The 24,102-nt window shown below is 41.2% G+C and overlaps 1 protein-coding gene across 3 annotated transcripts in view; it reads left to right on the top strand.

Annotated features, from left to right (window-relative positions):
* The window catches only part of ASTN2 (astrotactin 2), a 913,616-nt gene that overhangs the window by 308,329 nt on the left and 581,185 nt on the right, over positions 1-24,102 (top strand). For all 3 annotated transcript variants that reach the window (XM_057548646.1, XM_057548645.1, XM_028165454.2), the window contains one exon: positions 21,228-21,335. In XM_057548646.1, coding sequence (XP_057404629.1) covers positions 21,228-21,335 — 108 coding nt within the window. The remainder of the gene's footprint in view (positions 1-21,227; positions 21,336-24,102) is intronic.

Below are 24,102 nucleotides of genomic sequence, written 5' to 3'. Positions count from 1 at the left end.
GACATTTGAGGAGAGACCTGCATGAAGTAGAAAAGGAACATTCCAGACGAGGAAAGAGCAATGTCATGACACTGGGGCAAGAACAAGGTTAATGTGTTGGATGAAAAAAGGCCAGGGCGAATGATTCCCTGTGAGTGACAAGGAGGATGGAAAGAAATGAGGTTGGATTGTCTTTTCTCTAGGAGAGAAAAAAAGGGCCCAGTGATGGCTGCCATGTTTTGGCCTGAGTAAGTGCATGACTAGAGATCATTTTGTTATTTAAGATGGGGAGCCTGGGAGAGTAGCAGGTTGGGGAAGACCCATCAAGAATTCTGACTTGGCCATTTAAGAGTTTCTCATCTGAACTGAATAGTAACTTTGCAAAATATATGGGGAAGATAACCATTATTTTTCTCTTATAAGAAAATCGGTTAGTTAAATGACTGACCAGAAGCCACATGGCAACTTTGATAGAACCAGGGTGAGGACCCAGGAATCCTAGGTCTTAGTTAATGAGTCTGTGTAACTTGCCAGTGAATCCCTTTTTGAATGACAATGAAATTCCCTGGCGCTTGTGCCCTTGTAGGAAGTGGAGAGAGGTTGGAAATAATATGTTTTTTTGCATAACAGTGCTTTTAAAAAGGGATTTCACCTGCCTTCTGCCCAGCTGTTGTAAGATGCAGGAACCTTTGGGTGGAACCTTACACCCAGAGGGATGCAAAGTGCGCCCTTAGATGGCCATGTCTGAAGAAAGACTCAGTTGTGGTGTCTGCTTTGAAACGATGCTGTCTTCTTCTGGCATGGAAATGTGGGAGGGCTGAGGCGGGAGAGTGGTAGCAGAGGGAACTGAAAAAGCAGACGCTCAGGGCATGGTGGAGTATTTCTGTTTGCGACTGAAAGGCTAATAACTCAGCAAACAGGATTAAGCTGGAGAACGTCTCTTCAAAGCATCTGCAGCATCACACCTCGGGGGTGCTGGTGAGAAGAGCTCCTCCTGCTTCATTCTTTCTGGCCAGCCCTTGCTAGCACCTACTGTGTGCCTGGTTCCACACCAAGAACTAAGGAGGGGAAAAGCCCCCCAAGAAAGCCCCCAACTCTTTCCTAATACAGCTGTATTGGCAGCTGGGTATTACAGCTGCTTGGTCTTTCTTTTTCTTCCTCTTTTTCTAACTTTACTCCCCCACCCCCACCCCCAACCCAAGCTATCTAAAAACCGTAAACTTCTCCAAGGGAGAAAAGAAGGAGTGCAAATAGCAAATTGCACTGAGTTCATTTCGCATGGATCTGAGCTCAGTAAATTTGGCATTTGTCCAGAGCCCCTCATGTCTGTGCCGCAGAGAGTATTGGACCTTTCCCAATGAAGGGGAGACAGGTTCCTCGTTCCAAACAGGCCCCCTTCTCTCCCCTCTTCACCTGCCTGAGGCCTTGATTACTCTGAGAACCTCACTGTCATCACCACCCATCACCATTCCGAAGTGCTAGGTTATCATATTGTCCGCAAGAGGTATAGGGGAAGAGCCCTGGGTGTAGACACCCAAGAGCTGGTTGTGAACCAGTTATTCTTCTGTCGTCTCCTAGACGCCTGCCTTACACATTGGTGATCACCATTCTGCTTATTCTGCTTACGTCGTGGAGTTGTTAAATGGACCTACTTAAATGACGAATGGGAAGGTGATGTGTTTTTTTATTTTTGTTTTTGTTTTTTTGCTGATGTTTAGATTCTCCTTGATCCCCCCCTCCCCTACCCCCCCCCCCCCCACACACTTTGTGAGTATGGTCATGATCATCTGACAATCAAGGAATAACTCTACTGGCTACGGCACAGCCATTAGGCCTAAGGCAGGCCTATCCCTGTGTAACTCTGACTTGGAAAGAGGGGTTTTGCAAAGATTTTGGAGCCAAGCTTCCATGGTGGCCTCCTAGTCTTACCATGCTCCATCCTTGCATTGAGCAGAATGAGAAGTTTCTCGTGAAATCTTGTACCCTTAACCTTACCTCCTGCTTTGCTTGTCCAAAGTGACGAAGATTATTTAAGGGTAGCAATTATGTGAGTCTGTTGTTCTTGATTATTTGTTTGCCTGTTTATTGTTTTATTCTTGTGTGCCTAGACAGATGCACGGAAGGCACTACTCTGTCATGCCACATTGTGAAGTCTTCTTTCACCAAGATTTACATAGGTCACAAGAAACCCCCTTCCTCTGTACAACAGTCCGCTTTCCTTTTTTAGTTTCAACTCACGGACTGTTGAGCTAAGCCGGTTGCTCTGTTTCTCTTATGCAGTGGTGTTTCCTCCACTCTCATGCCTCCCCGCACTTCCACACTTCTAATCCGGAATCCTGACCATTCTCTCTGCTGCCCCCAGGATGGTAGGAACGAGCCCCTACAATGTGTTCCACAGTTCCTGCACTGACCCACGTGGTGGCCTTGCCACACTTCAATCCACCTCCTGGTTTCCTGACCACTTCCTCCATCCAGATCTGAGTTATCTGACTGGAGGGACTGTATCCTGTTAATGGTGATACCCTAGCCTATACCACACAGGCTTGACATACAGTAGGCATTCAATAAGTGCATTAAGTAAACATATACATAAGTAAATAAAATAAAACTACAAGTATTAGCTCAGAACTCCAAGGTTCACAAGATCCTTTTCATCCTTGCAACAGTTCTAACATGATATTCCATTAGAGATGTAAGACTTCAGAGTTTAAAGATGTCAAGTGACTCACCCATGATCACTGTGTGAGTACAGGTATTATTGCTGCATGATAAATTGCCCCACATGTTGTAGCTAAAAGCAACCACCATTTTATTTTACCCAAAATTTTGTGGGTCAGAAATTTGGGAAGGACTTGGCTGGGCAGCTCTGGCTTGGAATCTTTCATGTGGTTACAGTCAAACACCAGCTTGGGCTACAGTCGTCTGAAGAGTCAGCTGGGCAGGACGTCCAAAATGACCCACTTGCATGGCTGGCAGCTAATGCTAGTTGTTGCCTAGGAGCTCAGCTGGGGCTGTTGACTAGTGCTTCTACAGGCGGCCCCTCCAACATGGTAGTCTCTGGAGAGTCAGACTTCTTAGATGGTGACTGGCTTCTCTCAATGCAACCCTCCCAAGAGAACCAGGAGAAACTTCATGGCCTTTTCTTTCTTTTTCCTTTTTTTAAAATTTTTATTGGAGTATAGTTCACTTACAATGTTGCGTTAGTTTCAGGTGTACAGCAAAGTGAATCAGTCATACATATACATATATCCACTCTTTCTTTTCCCATATAGGCCATTACAAAGTATTGAGTAGAGTTCCCTGTGCTATACAGTAGATCCTTATTAGTTATCCATTTTATATATCGTGGGTTGTGTATGTCAATCCCAATCTCCCAATGTATCCCTCCCACCCCTTTCCCCCCTGATAACCATAAGTTTGTTTCCTATTGTTACATCTGTGACTCTATTTCTGTTTTGTAAATAGGTTCATTTGTACCATTTTTTTAGATGCCACATATAAGCAATATCATATGATATCTGTCTTTCTCTGTCTGACTTACTGCACTCAGTATGACAATCTCTAGGTCCATCCATTTCACTGCAAATGGCATTATTTAGTTCTTTTTTATAGCTGAGTAATAGTCCATTGTATATATGTACCACATCTTCTTTATCCATTCCTTCATGGCCTTTTCTGACTGATCCTTGGAAGACATACAGCCTCACCTCTGCCATTCTCTGTTAGTCAGAGCAGGAACAAGCCTACCCAGATTCAAAGGTAGGAGATTGTACTTCTCAATGAGAGGCGTGTTAAACAATCTGGGGGCTATGTTTAAAACCACCACAGTACAACAGAATTAATGAACCAAGACTCAAACTTAGGCATCCTGACTCCAAAGCCAAGCGTTTTTGGATCTTCCATGATGGATGGAGATGTGTGTGTGTGTGTGTGTATAATAAATTTTGAATACACAATACAGTTCAGAGCTAATGCAGTGTATCAATGAAGGCCTCAGTTCTTCAGATAGGTACAGCAAGACTTATTCTGCTAAAAACATTATTTATGACAAATTATTGAATTGTCTGTGTTCCAGTTTCACGCCTGAAATGTAGATGAGAAGGAGAACACTTATCCCTCTGGGATTACCTCTTTGCCCTTGATTCTGACCAACAAAAAGTATTGTTTGGAAATAATATGTCTTAGACAAAAATGCATATCTTAATCATACATGTAACCAGGAACAGGAGGCTGCTCTTAATCTAATACATGTCATAAACTGGTTTATTTTTTAAATTTAAAATGATTTATGTTCATTAAAGCAAGTTTCTAAAATTCCTAAAAGTGCCACCAGAAAAATAAAAACTTCCTGTAACCCCATTATCTAAATATTACCAACATTTAAATTTTGCTGTAGTTAATTTTCAAGCTTGATTTATATTTTTCTATATGCAATTTAAAAATCAACTAAATTAAGGTATATTTTATGTACAATAAACTGCATCCATTTAGAGTACACAATTTAATGAGTTTTGGAGATGTATATACCAGTGAACATTTTCATCACCTCCAAAAGATTCCTTGTCACCTTTTATAATACACCCTTCTTTCCATCCACAGCATCAGGCAACCACATATCCTCTTTTTGTCACTGTAGATTGAATTTGCCTCATCTAGAATTTCATTTAAATGGAATGATACAGTATATATTCTTTGTGTGTGGTATCTTTCATTCCACTTAGTTACCTTGAGATTCATCTGTTTTGCATGTATTGGGAGTTCCTTTTAAAATACTGGCTATTATTCCATTTATATGGATATGCTTTATTTTATGCATTCACCCGTTGATGGACTTTGGGGTTGACTGCACTTTTGTGCTACTGTGAATAAAGCTGCTACGAACATTCATGCACAAGTCTTTGTGTGGCCATATGATTTCATTTCTCTTTAGTAAATAACTAGGAATGGAATATCTGGGTCTTATGGTTGTTGTGGGTTTAACTTCTCGAGAAATATTTTTTTTCAAAGTAAGTGCCTGATGCACATTCTCATCAGCAGTGTATGAGAATTTCTCATGCTTCAAAACTTTGTCAAAATTGGTAAGGCTGATCTTTTTTTAAAAAATTAGCCATTCTAATGGTTGTGTAGTAGTATCTCAGTGTGGTTTAATTTGCACTTTCCTGATGAATAAAGAGTTTAAGCATCTTTTTATGTGCTTGTTGCCTTTCTGAGGTTTGGTTTTTTGTTGAAGTATTTCTTCAAATAACTTGCCAATTTTTCAACTGAGCTTTTGTTTTCTTTTTATAGAACTATAAGGAGTCTTTATATATTCTGGATACAAGTCCTTTGTCAGATATATGTATTACAGACAATTTCTCCCATTCTGTGGCTTGTCTTGTCTTAGTGATATCTTTAGAAGAATTTTTTTCATTTTTATAAAGTTCAATTTATATATATTTTTTTCTTTTATGGTTCATGCATTTGGTTCCCCATCTAAGATCTTTGCCTACCCCAATGTCACAAAGACATTTTTCCTGTTTTCTTCTAGAAGGCTAATAGTTTTAGTATTTACTCTTAGTTCTAGGATACATTTTGAATTAATATATGTATACAGCATGAACTGAGGGTCTGTGCTCATTTCCTCTAGCATATGGCTCTCCAGTTGTTCCAGCACCATTTGTTGAGAAGATTTTCCTTTGACAACTTTATGAAAAATCAGTTGTGTATATTTCTGAACTCTCTATGCTGTTGCATTCATCTATGTGCCTATCCTTTAGCCAAAAATGCACTATAGCAAGCCTTGAAAACAGGCAGTGTTAAGTCCTCCAGTTTAGTCCTGTTTTAAAATTACTTGGCTATTCGAGGTTTTTTGCACTTCCATATAAATTTTAGAATCACCTTGTTGATTTCTACCAAAAAAAAAAGCTGCTGGGATTATAAGTAGTATTTCATTTAATGTATAGATACATCTGGGGGTAAATGGCATGTTAACAATATTGAGTCTTGCAACCCACAAATGTGGTATATTTCTCCATTTATTAAGGTTTTCTTTCATTTCTCTTAGCAGTTTTATGTTGTTTTCATTGAAGAGATCTTGCATGCCTGTTGTTAAACTTATCATTGTGTAGTTTAGATTCTCTTGTACTGTTGTGTGGAATTGTTTTTTAAATTTTATTTTCCAGTTGTTTGCTGCCTATATATAAAGGTACAATTAACTTTCTTATATGAAACTTTCATCTTGCAAGCTAAGGTCACTTATTCTAATAGTTGTTTTGTAGATTTCTTATGATTCTTTTTCTAAACAGTCATGTCATCTGCAAAAAATATGGTTTCATTTCCTTTATAAACTGTGTTTTTTATTTCTTTTTCTTGCCATATTGAAATGGCTAGAGCAAAGCTGTTTCTGTATGTTTGATTTCAGCTGTTTGACTATAAGGATAGGCTTTTTTCCCCCTCATATTTATCCTGTTCCCTGAGCTTTACAAATTTGCTAGTTTATATCTTATGCTAAATTTTGTACATTTCAACCATTATTACTTGAATTTTTAAAGTTATTATTCTGTTTTCTCTCTTTGCCTTCTGCAACTCTTTTTATCCATATTTAGAACTTTTGGTATTGTCCCATAGATCCCTTAAACACTGTTTAATTTTTTTTTCAATCTTTCGTTTCTCTCTTCTTCAGATTAGAGAATTTCTATTAATCTGTTTTCAAGGCAATGATTATTTTCTCTGTTATCTCCATTCTATTAAGCCCATACAGTGGTTAAGAAAAATCACATATATGTTTAATTTTTTTGCTTTTAAACCTTCATTTGCTGTATGTATGTTTGTGTATAATTTTCCTGCTCATAATTCTTATATTTTTTCTTCATTATAATTATCTTCTTCCTTACCCCACTGAGCACAATTATAGTAGTTGTGTTAAGGTCCTCGTCCATCTGCATCATCTTAGGTTGACCTTTGCTGATTGTCTTTTCCCTTGGGAATGGATGAAACTTTCCTGGTTCACCATATGTTGAATAATTTTGGATTGAATTCTAGAAGTTGTGAATTTATTGTATGAAGATTCTTGGATTCTGTTTCTCCAAAGAATGTTGAATGTTGTTTTGCAGGCAATGAACTTGGTTCGACTCCAGCTGTCTTACCTGTGGTGAGCAGCAGCTTAAATCTCAGTTATTATTATTACTTTTTTCCTCCAGCTGAGCTGGTTGGAGTCTGCCTTAAACATATATAGTTCAGAGGTCAGCCAGAGATGTGGGCAGAGATTAAACACAGATTACAAAACCCTTCTCTAGGTGTCTCCATTTTTGGGGTCTCTCCCTCACTCCCTGGGAGCATTGGTTGATCTGGGATCAGTCCACTGGGTCCTCAGTCCAGAAAAAATCAGTCTTTGTCCTGTTGTTTCTGTTGCCCTGAGCCATACAGAAACTGTGACCTACCCTCAGGACCAACCCTGAAACATAGGAAATTCACCCAATGCTGCCTGCTTTCTCCAAGTCTCAACTCCTTCCCAAAACATACCTGCTTTTATTTACTTTCCAGAGCCCTCAGGTAGCATTTTTTTTTCTTTCTTTGTCCAAAATTTATTGTTGTTATCTGCAAGAAGGTTAGCCTGCTAATATTTTACTCCTTTATGCCATAAGCAGAATCTCTACTATATTCAATGATTATTATTTTATAATATAGAGTTTACGTTTTTTACCCTCCTTTCTCAAAATGGATATTGGTCAGACACAAATAATTTCTACAACATCTCATCCTCATCAAGACCCTTTTAATATTCCAGCATAATTAATTATTCCCCTCAAGTTGGACATTTCCATTTTTCTATATTTATAAATAACATGGCAATGAGTGTAAAGCTGCATAAAGCCTTTCCTATATTTAGGATGGTTTCCTTAGGGTGAATTCCCAGAAGTGGGTCAAAAGGGATGGAGATTTTTTAAGGCTCTTTTTTATATTGCCAAATTGCTTCCCAAAAGGGCTGTGCAAATTTGCACTGCTTGCAGCAATTTAGGAAAATGATCATTTCATAAAACCCTTGCCAGCACTGGATATTATTAAACCAAGAAATAACATTTTTCTATTTGAAGAGATGAAAAATTATAACCAAGAATTTATGAATGCATATACACATAATATTTTAATGCCAGAAGATAGATTTTTCTGCTTCTATGACCGGAGACTCTAAAATGAAATAGATGTATTACAGAGAGGAAGACTCTGAAAAATGAAATTCTGAACAAATAATCACAGAGAATTACAGTGAAGGAGGAATTTGGGAAGCATAGAGGGGGAAGCTATATTTGCACAGGAAACTAATACATGGAAAAAAGGCCAAAATGTGGAGCAGTTTAGCCTAAGCTTATGAAAATACTCCCAGAAAGGCTGAGACTTCAAATTTGTCAGTGCCTGGTGGACAAATTGGAAAGAAGACAAACAAATAAAACAAGCTTTTTAAATTGCTTTTGGAACAGTAAGAACAAAATGATTGTCCCATTGCATGAAACAACTGAAACCTTATAACCAGATGAAAGTATAAAACTAAATTCATTCTGAGTCTGTCAGATCTGTCACTTATATCAAGAAAAAAATCTGAAAACTAGGAAAAGGAGAATAAAGATGTTTCATAAGGAATGGAGTTCTAACACACAGAGGAGGTACTAAGTATTTACTTTGAAGTGTCTTCTTCAAGTTCAGTCTCTAGACCCAAGCAAATTACTTTTCCAGGGCTAAAATAATATGAAGATATGTTTTCAGAACCACAGAGTTACTTACACTCTTGAAGGAATAAAGGTAGGCAGAGAAGCTTCCAAAAATCTGAAACGCACAAATCTTATCCTGATTTCAAGTAAGTGGTGAAGCACTTTTGAAACATGATTTTGATCCTCAAGAACGATAAAATCAGTTGGCCAAATTTACATAGTGAGTGTGTGGGATCAGAAGTTGGGAGCATTAGAAGCCATCTTGGGTTCACTGCAAATAAATCATGCCAGGTGAACTGCAGTTCTACTTTGAATACATTTGTTGCACAGGGAGATACCATGAAACAGGATATCTGAATGTCAACAAGATATTTGACAAAGCTTCTCAGAGGTGTATTGCTTTTTACATGTGTTTATCTGAATATTCCATCCTCCCAATTAAGTGCAAATTCTGTGATGGCAGGGAATATTTCTGTTTTACTCTCTACTGCATATCCATTTCCTGGTATATTATAGGCTCTCAACAGATATTTATTGAATGAACACCATTTTTTTGTTGGTTTTCAAAGGAGGAAATTGTAGAGTGCTTGATAGTATAGTCAATTTTATTCAATTATATGTTTCCAAAGAGTTTTCATTAAGGGACTGATGTCAATTTGAAGAGAGTTCTATAGCCATGAGCTATCAAGTTCTATTCTCCATCTAGTTCTCTTCAGCACTGATGTCCTTGCCTTAGGTAAGGGAAGGCCTGGCATGGAACCCTGGGAATAGCAAGGACCACAGTTAGACTTCCCAGTGCATCCCTTCTCTGTACTGGCTGTATGGCCTTGCCGAAGACAAATAATCTCTGCACACATCAGTTTCTTAATATTTGAAACAAAGATGCCAGCATCAACTTCATTATACTTTTAAACGTACTATATGATTTTAAGGTACATAAACATCTAATCTATGACTTGACATGTTGTAGACACTCAGTAACCTTTCATTCCTTTTCTTACCTCCTGTTCCTTTTCATATTTATCCAATTCACAGGGGGCATATAGTCAGGGAATAATGAAAACATGAGATCACAGGATTAGGACCAAAAATATCCTGAGATACTAGAAGAAAGGGCTGAAATAGATACAATTTGGTAGTATAAAATGTTTTTTACTTTGGTTTTAGAAAAATCAATTTTACAAATACATGATGGGAAAGACCAGATTTATTTGCAGTGCATGTGAACAAAGAACTGAGGGCATATTGAACACAAGTCAGCTGCCGGTAAATTGGAAGCAGTCCTGGACTGCATTATTATAAGTCTTGTGTTCAGAGAAAGGGAGGTGACAGTCCATTTCTGCTCGGTGTAGGTCAGAACACACCTGGATTATCATGCCTAGTTCTGGACATCAAAACTCAAAAAGGAGTTGAGCAAATTGGACTATGTTGAAAAGAATCTGACAAAATGAATTTGAAATATGGGATGCACATCAAAATCACAAAGATGGGAAAACAGTGATGCAATACCCAGTGTTACAGAGGAAGTAGTGAAATGATCACTCCTATATACAACTGATCAGGATGAAATTGGTATAACCTTTCTGGAGGACATCTTGACAATATGGATCAAAAGCTTTAACTATGTCAATACCTTTTGACCCAGAGATTCATCTTTTTACTCTCAAGAAAATTCTACACATGGATGCATAGGGATGTGCAGAAAGATTTATCTTTAGGAAGGTGTGATGCAATATTACAGTGAAAACTTGGAAACAGTATAAAATGTAAACAATAGAGAATTGATTTAAAATATACATCGATAGAGTGGAATATATTGCAGGCATTAAATGATATTGGAGTCAATACTTAATGACATGGGATAATGTGTGTGACATAGTTTATTTAGCTTTGTCTTAATTCCACAAGCAATCTCAATTCATTAAGAAAAAACAAAACAAAACAGGAAGGTGAACAAGAAGAAGAAAATCTCAGTATTCAGAGAAAATCACTATTAACACTTTGGTGGTTTTAGGTATCTAAATATATATAGATGATGATATTGATATACATATAAATCTAGATATAGATCTAGATGTGTGCATATGCACACACATTTGATATATGTAATTTATGTAATAGCAAAAGTGTGAAGCGTATAGTTGGATCCCAATATGTATTTCTGACATAAGTGAATAAATCAATATATGCTTAGATATTTTTAACAAAACTCACAAGATGTACTCATGTAAAAAGACCATAAAATCTAGTTGTAAAAACATATGCATATAAAAGGTAAAAACCTAGAAGTAAGGAAGGTCAGTTGGTAGTGATAGTATTTGACTTGGTTATTATTTTCTTCTTTGTGCTTTCTTATTTGTTCTTCTAATTTTCTACAATAAATAGGCATTGACTCTGTAATCCAAAAAATCATAATTTTTGTAAAATGTGTGATATAAGGAATGGCTGAAGGTATTAGTAGGGATATCTTGCTTGGATGGAAAGATTATAAATGGGCACATGAGCAGTCTTCAGACAGCTGAAAGGCCATTGTATGGGGTCATGGAACAGCCTGAGCCCATGGTTCTAAAAGGTTGGACAGAATCTAGAGGGGAAATTATTTATTACAGAATCTAGAGGGGAACTTCATTCTTGGCCAGCCTAACAGACCCGAATCTGCTCTCTTATTCTCTTGTATATACCTTCTGGGCCTGCCACTGTATTCTAGTCTTTGCCATTTATGAGCTTTGTGACCTGGAGTAAGTCATTTGTAGTGTCTTTGATTCAGTCTCCTTATCTTTCAAATGAGGATAACAATAGCTCATGCAGTTATTGTGGGGGTCAAATGAATTACTATCTTTGGGAAGAAAGTAAAGCGTTGTTATGTAATACTGGGTTGGCCAAAAAGTTCGTTCGGGTTTTTACATAACCTCGACCTTTTTGGGCCAACCCAGTATTTACTAGATGTTAATGCTTTTATTCAGTCATACAGTATGTTATTAACAGGACAGACTTAGGATGTGGGTCTCTGGACACCCAGTTCATCTTTCCATTGCTCAGGGTTGCCATATGGGGACAGGTTGGAAGGAGTGTGGATGTTTTTGTAGGACTAGACAAAGGGGAGTGTTGTGGTTACCTATGACTTCATAGTACACCACCCCAAACTCAGTGCCTTAAAACAACAGTCTTATTATGCTCATGGATTCTAGAGTCAGGAATTCATAAACAAGAAAGGGAAGATAGACTGTGTCAGCTTTACAATGACTGAGACTCAGCTGGAAATACTCAAACACCTGTGGGTGACTCAGATGTCTGGAGGCTAGAATCAACTAGAAGCTTCTTCTCTCACATTTTTGCCACCTGGACTGAGATATCTTTTTTTTTTTTTAACCATCTTTATTGGAGTATAATTGCTTTACAATGTTGTGTTAGTTGCTGCTGTATAACAAAGTTAATCAGCTATACGCACACATATATCCCCATATCCTCTCCCTCTTGCATGTCCCTCCCACCCTCCCTATCCCACCCCTCTAGGTGGTCACAAAGCACCGAGCTGATCTCCCTGTGCTAGGCGGCTGCTTCCCACTAGCCATCTATTTTACATTTGGTAATGTATATATGTCCATGCCACTCTCTCACTTCGTCCCAGCTTACCCTTCCCCCTCCCCACTGGACTGAGATATCTTGAAAGCTGGGCTCAGCTGTGACCGTTGACTGGACCTCTTACACTTGGCCTCTCCTTGTGGCTAAGACTTCTCACAGTGAGGGGCAGGTTTCCAAAAATGGAGCAAGTGTCTAGAGAATCAGCATGTCAAGAGAGCCAAGCAGATGCTGCATCGCCTTTTATGACCCAGCCCAAAGGTTATGCAGAGTCATGCCTCTTTATTAAAAACGCATGCCTAAGGCAGCCCAGATTCAAGGTGAGAGAAATTAGCCTTCACCTTTGACAGGGGAATGGCAAAAGTCACATTGCAGAAGAGAATGTGGGATGGGAGATTTTGTTATGGCTATCTTTGGAAAATCCAGCCTCCCACAGGAAGCAATGGGATATTCCAGAAGATAAAGCTTAACTGTCATGAGATACTGAGTTAAGCTTGATCGGAGAGCTTCCCCTCCATAGGCAAGCAGTTCTTTGGGCCAAAATCTGGGGATAAATTGAGATTTGTCCTTTCTTGGATAGTGGAATGATCACCTCTGGGACGGTCATATTACACTAAAGGTCAAGTGAGGAATAGCTTAAGCTGGAGCAATAAAGACAATCCATTTTTAAAAAATAAACATAACTTTTATTAAGTATGTTTTTTTTACAGTAACCAAGCATTAGATATTCATTGGAGGAAAATTATAAAATGCAGATGAAGAACAATAAGAAAAATTTTAAAAATACTCCAAATTTTACTACCCAGGGAATAACCACTAGAGCATCTTCATATATTTCTTTCAATATCTTTTTGTGCGTGTGCGTGTGTGTGTATATAAGTATATATATATATATATATATATATATATATGCATACATTTACATACTTTATGTGTGTGTGTATTTTTAAAACAGAATAAGATCGTTTTGCAATATGCTTTTTTAAGCTTGGTTCATAACCCTAGATCATGAATATCTCAGAATGACTTCTACTTTCCTCTTCTTTATTTTTAAAATTAAAATATATTTAATTTTATTACACATACTCAGTGGAATTCACACCAAGTATCAGCAAATATGTATAAATTTACCCAAGTGAAATCCCTCTTTGTATTCTTCTCTGTTTACTTTTCCATTCAACAATATATCATGGGGAGATTTGCATGTCAGTAAATAGAGATTTATGTCACTGTATTTAATGATCTCATAAAAGTCTGTATTAGAGATATGCCACCATTTTTTTAAGCAGTCCCCTATAAATGGGCCTCTAGGTCATATATTTTTTTCCTGAAATTATAAACAATCATGTTTAATTATATTTTACCATAAAGATATTTTTTAACCATAAAGATCAATTTAAAAAAATTCAACATGAATCCCAAGAATGCTGCAGAATCTTCTTCTCTGGTGATCAGATAAACCTGGGTTTGAATCCAGGTCCTGCCACTTCCTGGCTTTGTGACTATGGACGAGGAGGGCCATCTCTCCCAGACTCTGTTTCCATGTTGGAGGAATAGGAATATGTGTAGTCACCTCTGGGTGAAGTGCCTGGCACTGTGCCTGGCCTACAGTGGTACCTGATGACAGGTAGCAGTTGTGGTCAGAGCATCTCCAAATGGTGGATGTGTGTGAACATCTGTGGTTTAGCCCTAGAGCTCAGAGCAATTGTGAGCTGTGTGGTTTAGGGTGTGGGAAGTTAAGCCACTTTTGTCCTCTTCCGTTGACTGGTACCATTTGTATTCCCTGGACAGTCGGGGGTCAGATGGGTTTTGCATTCCCAAGCTACATATTTCTCTATCTGGCACAGTTCTGAGCAATCTAAAAATGCAGTATCGCTGTCACCAGCTCGAGGAAGACACGGAGTCTGAATAATTTAACATGTCACCACCATCCATCATGATACCAAGAGCACGGGAGATGGAGTGTGGAGGAGTGGGTCAACTGGGGGCTGCAGAGCAGGTTTATGGACAGGGTAGCCCAGTAAGAGAAAGTACATTTGCAGTGAGTTAATTCTCAGGCCCAGGATAGACTATACATCCTAACAATTGCTCCAGCCTTTTCCATAATATGGCTTTCAAGTTGTTCGGATGCCCTGGTTTGCCCCAGAGCAAACCTGGGGTCAGGTCTCTCCTTGCCACAAAATATCTGTGTCATCTTGGGGGAGTCTCTATAAACTTCCGAATGTCTCAGTTTACTTATCAGCAAAATTGAGATAATTCCCATGTAGAGGGCTCAACATCATGCCTGGAATATTTTAACTGCTTCCTCACCAGGAAGGAAACTCCAGAAGGTCAGGAAGTTTTGTCTGTTTTATTCACTGCTTTATCCTCCCTCAGTGCCCAGAAACAGTGTTTTGATACAGAGTGGGCACTTGGTCAATAATCGTTGAATGAATGAATAAAAAAATGAGTGTTGTGGTTATTTGAGGTGACTACTGGGTCCGGGACAGACTGACTGGTCACCCTCTGTGACCTCAAACACTGGGTCAGGATGCCTTGAGCCTGGACGCTTTCAACAGGGCTCTGTGATGTCTCCACTTTGCTCTCACAGTTCCCCATCCTACAGTTTTATCGTGAGTCTTGTGATGTTACAAAGCAAACAGAGGGTCTCTCTCTCTTTTTTTCAAACATTTTATTTATTGAGGTAAAGTTCACATAACATAAAATTAACGATTATCTATTTAAAACTGTGTAATTCATTGCCATTTAATACATTCACAAGGTGTGCAACCATCACCTCTGTTTAGTTCCAAGACATTTCCAGTACATCAAGAGGAAACCCCATACTCATTAGCAATCACTCCCTATTCTTCTCTTCCCTCTGCACAGCCCTGGCAATCACTATTTCTTACTTATTTCAGATGTTTTCTATAAATAGAACCATATAACATATGACGTTTTATGTCTGGCTTCTTTCACTTAGCAAAGTGTTTTGCTAAGATCCAAAGTGCTGTTTGCAAGGTCCATCCATGTTGTAACATGTGTCCAGCATTCATTTTTATGGCTGGATAATATTCCATTGTATGAATATACCCCATTTTGTTTATCTGTTCATCAGCTGATGGACATGTGGGTTTCCGCTTTTGGCTATTGTAAGTAGTGCTGCTATGAATATTCATGTACCAGTATTTATTTGAATACCCTCTCCAATTCTTTTGGATATGCCTAGGGGCAGAATTCCTGGGTCATGTGTAATTTTATGTTTAACTTCTTGAGGAACCAACTGTCAAATTGTTTTCCACACTTTCTGCACCATTTTGCATTCCCACCAGCAATGTATGAGTGTTCCAATTTCTCTGCATCCTTTTCAACACCTGTTATTTTCTCATTATTTTGATTGCGGCCAACCTAGTGCCTAAGAAGTGGTATCTATCTCATTGTGGCTTTGATTTGCATTGCCCTAATGACTAAGGGGGGTTCTGAATCAGACAAAATCCAGGTTCACGCTGGGGGGCTCCGCGACTTATAATTTGTGTGATCTTAGATAAGCAGTATTGAGGTTCGGAAGGTTGGTTTGCCCCTCAGTAAAACTGGGATGATTCTTACCTCTCAGACCCCATGTGAAGTGTGGATGGGATATTGTGTATCAGGCGTCCAGAGCGGTGCTTATCCCACTATGGTATGTGCTTTGCCCATCTTCTTCATGCTCCATCCCAGACCACTCAGGACCGGAAGGAACAGAGGCCAGTGGAACAAGGGCAAAGGAGCTGCTGCTTCCTCTCCTTTCCTCTTGCCAGCCTCTACCATTCTCAATTTCTCTCGGCCCCTAAATAGAAATACTTGAGCAGCCCTGTATAATTAATGGCTGCACTGTAGTTCACTGTATCACCAATTTCATATTAAAATGCTAGCAGAGGGGGCCCTTTTCCATTTGTCTGAATCATCTCCAGGTCAGTCTGTAATTGGCCTGTGGCCCCTGCAGATTCTGTGGACACTCAGAGGCTGTACGCCTTGGGTGGCTGTCACGTCCCTACAATGTCACAGAAGGCAGGGAGTCGCCACTCCCACTCAGTGACCATGTGAGCTGAAACTTACTGTCCTCTTTTTAAAGATGAATTCAGACAGTTTGGGGGCCTCGCCCAAGCCCACACACCTAATAAGTGGGACCGTGGCTAGAATGCATATCTGACTCCAGTACCCTAATTTCTTGAACAGAAGTGCATGACCTCTCATGACTCATGGATTAAACCAATCTAAAAACCTACTAGCCTTTAAGTGCCTGAGGGCAGAGACAATGGCTATTGTCTTTTAATGGAATCTGAACTACACCATTTTTCATCCAAATCACATTAAAAAAATTCTACACCTTCGTGGGGCCCATGGCTTATTCATCTCTCCAGATTCTGGTCCTTAATTATCCTCAGGAAATGTGTCACATAAGTGCCTTCAGAACTGTGCTCTCTGATATGATAGGCAATTGAAATGTGGCTAGTCTGTGCTGAGATGTGCTGTGAGCATAAAATATACACTGGATTTTGAAAACTTGTGAAAAATATATTAAATATTTCAGTAATAATTTTATGTTAATTACAAGTTAAGATGATAATATTTTGAACATATTGGTTGAATCCAATATATTCTGAAAATTAATTTTATCTGTTTATTTTTTACCTTTTTAATGTGGCTAGTAACAGTTAAAATTGCATCTGTGGCTTGCATTATATTTTGGGGTTGATGCAGAGGCAGCCTCTCTGAGCCTCAGTTTCAACTCTGAACATGGTACCTTGGTACTTACAGGAGGGACGTGAGGGCCAGAGTTGTGGGAATGGAGGGGGGACCTGGAGAAGCCAGGGGCTTGGTCTTGGGGTATGGAAACACGTGGAATGCTGGAGGCATCACTACGATCTAGCTGAGCGTGATGAGAGTTCCTATCGATAGTACAATTGCTGAGGTTCCAGGGAGGAGCCGTGAAGAGTGGAAAATGTGCCCTGGTGCTGGGGACGAGTGGCAGACCTGCTGACCCTCAGAGGTCGAGATCATCAAGCTTTTGCTACTGCTCTACCTCTGCTCTCTCTCTCTCTCTCTCTCTCTCTCTCTCTCTCTCACTCTCACACACACACACACACACACACACGCACACACACACACTTTCCCAGGTTTTCATAGCCATGAGGCAGGCCTTGCAGGCAGACCTGATTTCAATCCCAGCTCCCTCACTCAGCACCTCTTATCACCTCTCTCTGAGGCATGGCTTATTCATCTGTAAAACAAGGTTCACAATGCCTTCCTTACAAGGATGGCTGTTCCAGGGAGGAGCGGTGAAAAGTGGAAAATGTGCCCTGGTGCTGGGGGCAAGTGACGGACTTGCTCATCCTCAGAGGTCAAGATCATCAAGCTTTTGCTACCGCTCTACCTTTGCTGTCACGCACACACACACGTGCACACGCACACGCACACACACTTTCCCTGGTTATCGTAGCCATGAGGCAGGCTTTGCAGGCAGACCTGATTTCAATCCCAGCTCCCTCACTCAGCACCCCTCATCACCTCTCTCTGAGGCACAGCTTATTCATCTGTGAAACAAGGTTCATAATGCCTTCCTTACAAGGATGGCTGTGGACATTAAATGAAGTCTTTACTCATATTTTATTGTCCATCAGCCTATTTTATTGTCCATCAGCCTCGGGACTAAGGGAATAGACTGCAGCCACTGTCTGGATTTGAACTGTGGGTGTATAGCTTACGAGCTGTGTGACCCCGGGCAGGTTACTGACTTTCCTTGTGCCTTCATTTCCTCATCCGTTAAAAGGGGAAGGAAAGTATTAACCTACTTCTTAGGGTTACTGTAAGGATTAAACGAGGCAATGCAAGTAAAGGGTTTAGAACCACGCCTGGCAGAGGGACAGTGCCATGGAAGGCTTAGCTTTTCTTATTATATTCGAATTGCCTGGTGACTTTTCCATCCCCCACTCCCCCTCACCCCCTGCCACAGCTAGAATGTCCCAGTAGGGAAAGACTCCTGTCTGAATTCTGTCTTCCACATTCACCATCATAGGCCATTTGTTTGGGAAAGGAAGGAAGATGAGAAAGAGGAGGAGAGGAAGGAAGGAAAGGAGGGTTTAGCTGGAATGTTTAAAAGTACTGCAGTGGCAGTAAAGGGCATGGAGTAGACCCCTGACAGGCAGATCCTTACCTTTTCCTCTGCTGCCCAAACACAGCAGGAAGTATGACAGATGCTTCCTTTACTTAAGGCAGCTATTTCATCACATGCCTTCGTTTTCCCCTTGGCCAAAAATTATGTGTAGATGAACAAAAGTCCCTCCCTCCCTCCCTCCCTCCCTCCCTTCCTTTTTCTGTAACAGTAAAATATTTTAATGGAAATTTTAAAAGCCTACTGGTCTCTAAGACCTCTGCTCTTCCACTGCTTCCAGAATCTCCATGGGGCGTCTGCCAACTCCATTTCAAAGGAGAGCCTTTAAATGGGGAATTGCATCCGGCAGAATCTGGAGTCTCCTGCTGTCTCCAGGTCCAGCTTTTAGTTGCTGGGGATTGGGGAGATGAGCACTAAGGGACAGGGGCAGATAGTGGCTGAAGACACATTTGGGGACATTGAACAGGTATTGTTGTCCCTTGTCCTCTCCCATTCATTACAACATACTGTCTCCAGGAAGGAGGAGGACAAGTATTCATTGTTTCCATTTTACAGAGCATTAAACTGAGAAACAGTGTCATAACAGTTAAAAATTTGAGCTTGGCTGTCGGACACCCTTGGGTGCCAAGTCTGACTTCACTCATTGTTCACAAATCACCTTCCTTTCTGAACATTGGTTGCTTCATCTGTAAAGCTGGCATCATGATACCTCCCTCCCATGAGGACTATGAGTTTGGAATGAGATGATGTGTGCAAAGCTCATAACACAGCACTTGACACCTTGATGCTTAAAGGACAGTCTTCTTTCCCCAAGGTTCCCTCTTGAGTTGTTTGCAGGGAAAGCAGTTTACATACCGGAGAGCCCAAATTTGGAGCTGGACAGTGTAGCCCTGAGTCATAACTCTCCTACTCATCAGTTGTGTGACTTTTGGCAAGTAACTTTGCCTATGTGTGTCTTTATATTATTGTCTTGTTTGTTAATTACACCTTCCTTACGAGTATATCACAATGAGGATTGTATGTAATAATGTGTAGACATCTTCTAGATACATAGTAGATTGCTACATGTGTTGCTGGAATGAATGAATGTGTAATAACTGTTATAGAAAGCATGTCTAAGAGTGGGATTTTTGTGTACTGAACATCATTTCAAATGTCCCACCAGAGGAAATGACAAAGTAAATCCTTTCACAAATTGAACAACATTTTCCTCTAACGTATATTTTTCTTTTCTTCAGGTGGAATTTTTGGGATAGGTAATAGGTTTGCACAGTGCCTGATCCAAAAGATACAAAACATTTACAGGGAAAAGTAGTCTTCCTCCAGCGCCATCCTTCAGCCACTTACGTCTCCATCCAGGACAACCATGTTTACCAGATCCTTGAGTCTCCTCCCAGATGTAGTCTGTTGATGTAGGTGTCTGAAGCTCCATTCACTAAACAGTTTCCTAAACCAGACTCCCTCTTGTTTCCCACCCCAACATGCTCTGAGGCTCTCCCATCACCATTTCCTCTCTAGGGTAAAGAGTTCACCAGTCCTTTAAGCCCTCTCTTTCCACATCCTGGACTAAAAATAAATAAATAAATAGAGCACAGAGAAAATAAAAATTACCCATATTTCTCCCTGAAGAATTAATGGTTATTAGTAATTTGGTATATTTCTTTCTAGGCTTTTTTCCTTTATCGGTTTTGTAATCAACCATTCCTAGCGTATGAGTGCATCGCCTTTTTCCCCCTCCACGTTCCTCTGAGTTTCTCTCTGAAGCATCCCTTGCACTCGTCTCTTCCTCTCCATCCTCACCACCCCTGGCCTCACCTAGACCCCCATCTCCTCTTACCTGGTGATCCCTGAGACTCCTGGCTGTGCTCCCTCCCTGGCACCCATTCTGAGGTCTGTGAGCCACCGTCATGTCCTTCCTGGCATGCACAGCTGCTGAACTGATTCTCTTGCTTCAGAACCTTCCGTGACATCCAAAATTAAGCCCCCAGTCCTCAGTGTGGCACTCGGGGACTTCCCCTGGGCGGCTCCAGCAGATCCTTCCCAGTCAGCACTCTGCTCTGGTGCCTCCTCCTGCCCACAAACCCCCCCCTCCCCAGGGATGCTCCAGCGCTCACCTCTCCTCCCAACTCCATTTTCTACCACTGAAGCCCCCCATCCATCCTTCCAGCCCTGACCTAAAATCTCCCTTCCTCCATAAAGCCTTGCCGGGTCTTCCGTGTTGGGATGGATTGCTCTCTCCCATATTCCCAGTGTCTCACTGTGTGGGAAACATGGCCATGGGTTAGATTAAAGGCTCCCTAGGATCCCGTTTGTCCCCTTGACTAGCTTATGATCCCCTGGCTGGCAAGGACCGGGTGGTATCTATCTTTGCTTGTCCTGTGTCTGGCTCTGGGCCTGGCATAGAGGAAGCACTTGACTGAAATGTGTGTGTGAAATTAAGTCACCTGGAATGTTTTCTCAGAGACAGATTCATCATTCTAAGCAACAACGTACCTATCAATTATCTGGTACCCACCCCAGACCAGGTATTTAAGTATCATATCTCCTTTAATCTTCAAAGCAACCCCACAAGGTTAACAGCTTTTCCCCTATTTTAGAAAGAAAGAACCCAGGACTCAGAAAGGTGAGGCATCTCCTCAAGGTCACACAGCCCCAAGGCTGCCAAGCCATGGTTAGAACCCAGGTCTGAGTCATGGCAGAGCCTGAACGCCTTCTATAAATCATGCCGACTCCTGGGTCACTTGGGATTTACAGAAAGGAGTCCGGGGATGGGGTTGCTGATCTTCGGGATGGATGAGGGATTTAACAAGCTTCTGGAGGCCTGTGATGACTGATGGATTGTGATTATTGCACAGGGGGAATCAGCTTTGGGAGAACCAAGGGGACGTCGGGTTCAGAGGCAGACGATGAAACGCAGTTGACGTTCTACACGGAGCAGTACCGAAGCCGTCGCCGCAGCAAAGGTAACAGAGTCCTTGAGAAGGTTCCAGAGCCAGGGTTTGGAGGAAAATCTGGGAAGCAGCTTTTGTGCTTCACGACAAACCCTAAATCTTCTTCAGCCTGGTCCCTATCTAGTTAACACTGAACTTGGCGTCTGATACCCTGAATACCCAGTCTCTATTTGCTTTCTGTCTTACCCCATTCCTCAAAGGATTTAAGTTTATGCAGTTTTTAAAAAATCCATCACAATAGAGAATCGGATTGAAAGGAAAATCAGAGTAAGGAAAATAATTCAAATTCAGCTTAGATGTATGCATGGTAATCCATGCCATGCTGTGTTGTGTAGTTCTTAGAAGGAGCTGACAGCTTAACTCAGAGATTCTTAGCAACCAAAGTGCAAAAGGAAACATACAGCAGTAAAATGCACAGGGTCTACAGGATAAAACTAGCGTTTGCTCAGGAAATTCTATTTACCTGACACAGAGACCAGACAGAGAGTTCTCCAGTTGGTTCCAATAAACAGGACTCTGGGAGGGCTTCCTGGAAGTCGAAGAGAGACAAGGACCTGGGCCCAAACTTGGCTCTGTCACTGTTCATCCACAGAACAGAAGCAGTAATCCTAACATTCCCATGTTTAAGATGGGGTAGCAATACCTCCCTCTCAGGGTAATGGTGGGGGTTGATGGAAACGTGAGCATCTCCTGTTTTTTTTTTGTTGTTTATTAGTTTTTTAAATTAATTAATTTATTTTTTAAAAATTTGTATTGGGGTATAATTGATTTAGTGTTGTGTTAGTTTCACGTATACAGCAAAGTGAATCTGTTATACAAATACATATATCCACTCTTGTTTAGATTTTTTCCCATATAGACCATTACAGAGTACTGAGTAGAGTTCCCTGTGCTATACAATAGATAACTAATAAGGACCTACCGTAGAGCATCTCCCGTTTAACTACAACTCCCGGCAACAAGTTTTCCCTTTCTCCACGGCCACCATCCTAATGCCTGTCCCCTGCATCCTTTGCTTAAAAACTGTTACAATCACCTTCTCAATATTCTCACTTACTGTTTCCAACCCATTTTCAACCCTGCAGCCAGAGTGATCATTTTAATAATGTAAATAGGGATCATGTTGCTTCTTCTCTGCTGAGAAGCTTTAATCCGTCCTTTTGCATTTGGGAGAGAATGTGAACTTCTTGCCACACCTACAGTCCCCTGAGTGGTCTGGCCCCGCACATCTCTCCAGGGCTCCGTCTGCTCTGCTACCCAGCTCTCTTCTCCAGCACTTCCCCATCTGTCCCACCAGAAACTTCACAAACATTCTCTCCCAGAGCACTTCCCCCGCCCTCTCCGACTCACTCCTACTCACTCCTACTCACTCTGACATCTCCATTTAAATGGCATGTCTTGGGCTTCCCTGGTGGCGCAGTGGTTGGGAGTCTGCCTGCTAGTGCAGGGGACGCGGGTTCGAGCCCTGGTCTGGGAAGATCCCACATGCCACGGAGCGGCTGGGCCCGTGAGCCACAACTGCTGAGCCTGCGCGTCTGGAGCCTGTGCCCCGCAGCGGGGGGGGGCCGCGATAGTGAAAGGCCCGCGCACCGCGATGAAGAGCGGTCCCCGCACCGCGATGAGGAGTGGCCCCCACTTGCCGTAACCGGAGAAAGCCCTCGCACGAACCGAAGACCCAACACAGCAAAAATAAATAAATGAATAAATAAATAAAGTAGCTATAAATGGCATGTCTTAGCTGAGCCGTCTTACATCTGATTTCCTTGTTTCATTCTACACCAGCTCCTGTGCTGTTCCCTCTGCAGACTTCACCCCTGGAATTTTACATTTACCGATACGTTCTCTGGGCAATGTTTGTACCCTCCACTAAACTGGAAGTTCACGAAAATAGGTACATCCATTGTCACTTGTATCCAGCTTTCCATCCCTGCACCAAACACAGGGATGGGTCCATATTTTTGGTTCAACTATAGGTTCATATATTTGAACAAATGAAGGATTAACGAATGAATGAAATAAATTCCTAGCCCAGTGTCTGGATTATTACGAGCGCTCAGGGTGAATGGTGGTTTTCCATCTGGCCCCTCTTGTTTTCTCTCACTCCATTCCCAGTTACTGGAAAAAAAAAAAAAAAAAGGTCTCCTCTCCTTTCCTCTTCTCTTTTCCGCTCCCGGTGAGTAGAACTAAGGCCTCAGGCCTGCCCGTTCTTCCACCTCAAGCCACCAGGGAAGGATATGCCTGGTAGTTGGAGGAGGGCCTGAGTACTGATGTTGAAAGCCAGTTCTGCCTGGGTTCTTCGAGCATGGTTGGAGCAAGTGCAACTTGAGGGGACGTAACAAGTCTGGGAGGTTCTCTGGCAGAGGAGGGTGCACCCAAGGCTGATGGTAGAGAGAGGAGATGGAGTGGGAGGAGAAAAGAGACACCTCACAGGTTTCTCCTCTCTAGGTCTCTCTCTTTAGCCTGTCCCATGAGAGAAATACAAGTGGCATAGGATTCAGCCAGTCCTGGCTGTGAATTCTGACTTCACCTCATCTGCTTTGTGTGGCCATGGATGGGCTTTTCACCTCTGGGTACTTCTCTCTGTATAAAATCGAGCTGTTGATAACTACCTCACAGAGCTAGCAAGTCTAGAGATGGAAGGTTATGGGACTCACCCATAGGTGCTCAAAAATTTTTGTTCTTTCCTCCTGAAACTCCCCTTCCCTTGAAAACAGTCTGCACCCCAAAGTAAATCAGCTAAAATCTCAATTTTGGCAATAGGGTCTACTGGAAAAGAGAT

The sequence above is a fragment of the Balaenoptera acutorostrata genome, chromosome 6 (assembly GCF_949987535.1).
Source record: "Balaenoptera acutorostrata chromosome 6, mBalAcu1.1, whole genome shotgun sequence".
Lineage (NCBI taxonomy): Eukaryota > Metazoa > Chordata > Mammalia > Artiodactyla > Balaenopteridae > Balaenoptera > Balaenoptera acutorostrata.
This window is presented reverse-complemented; position numbering and strand designations above follow the sequence as displayed.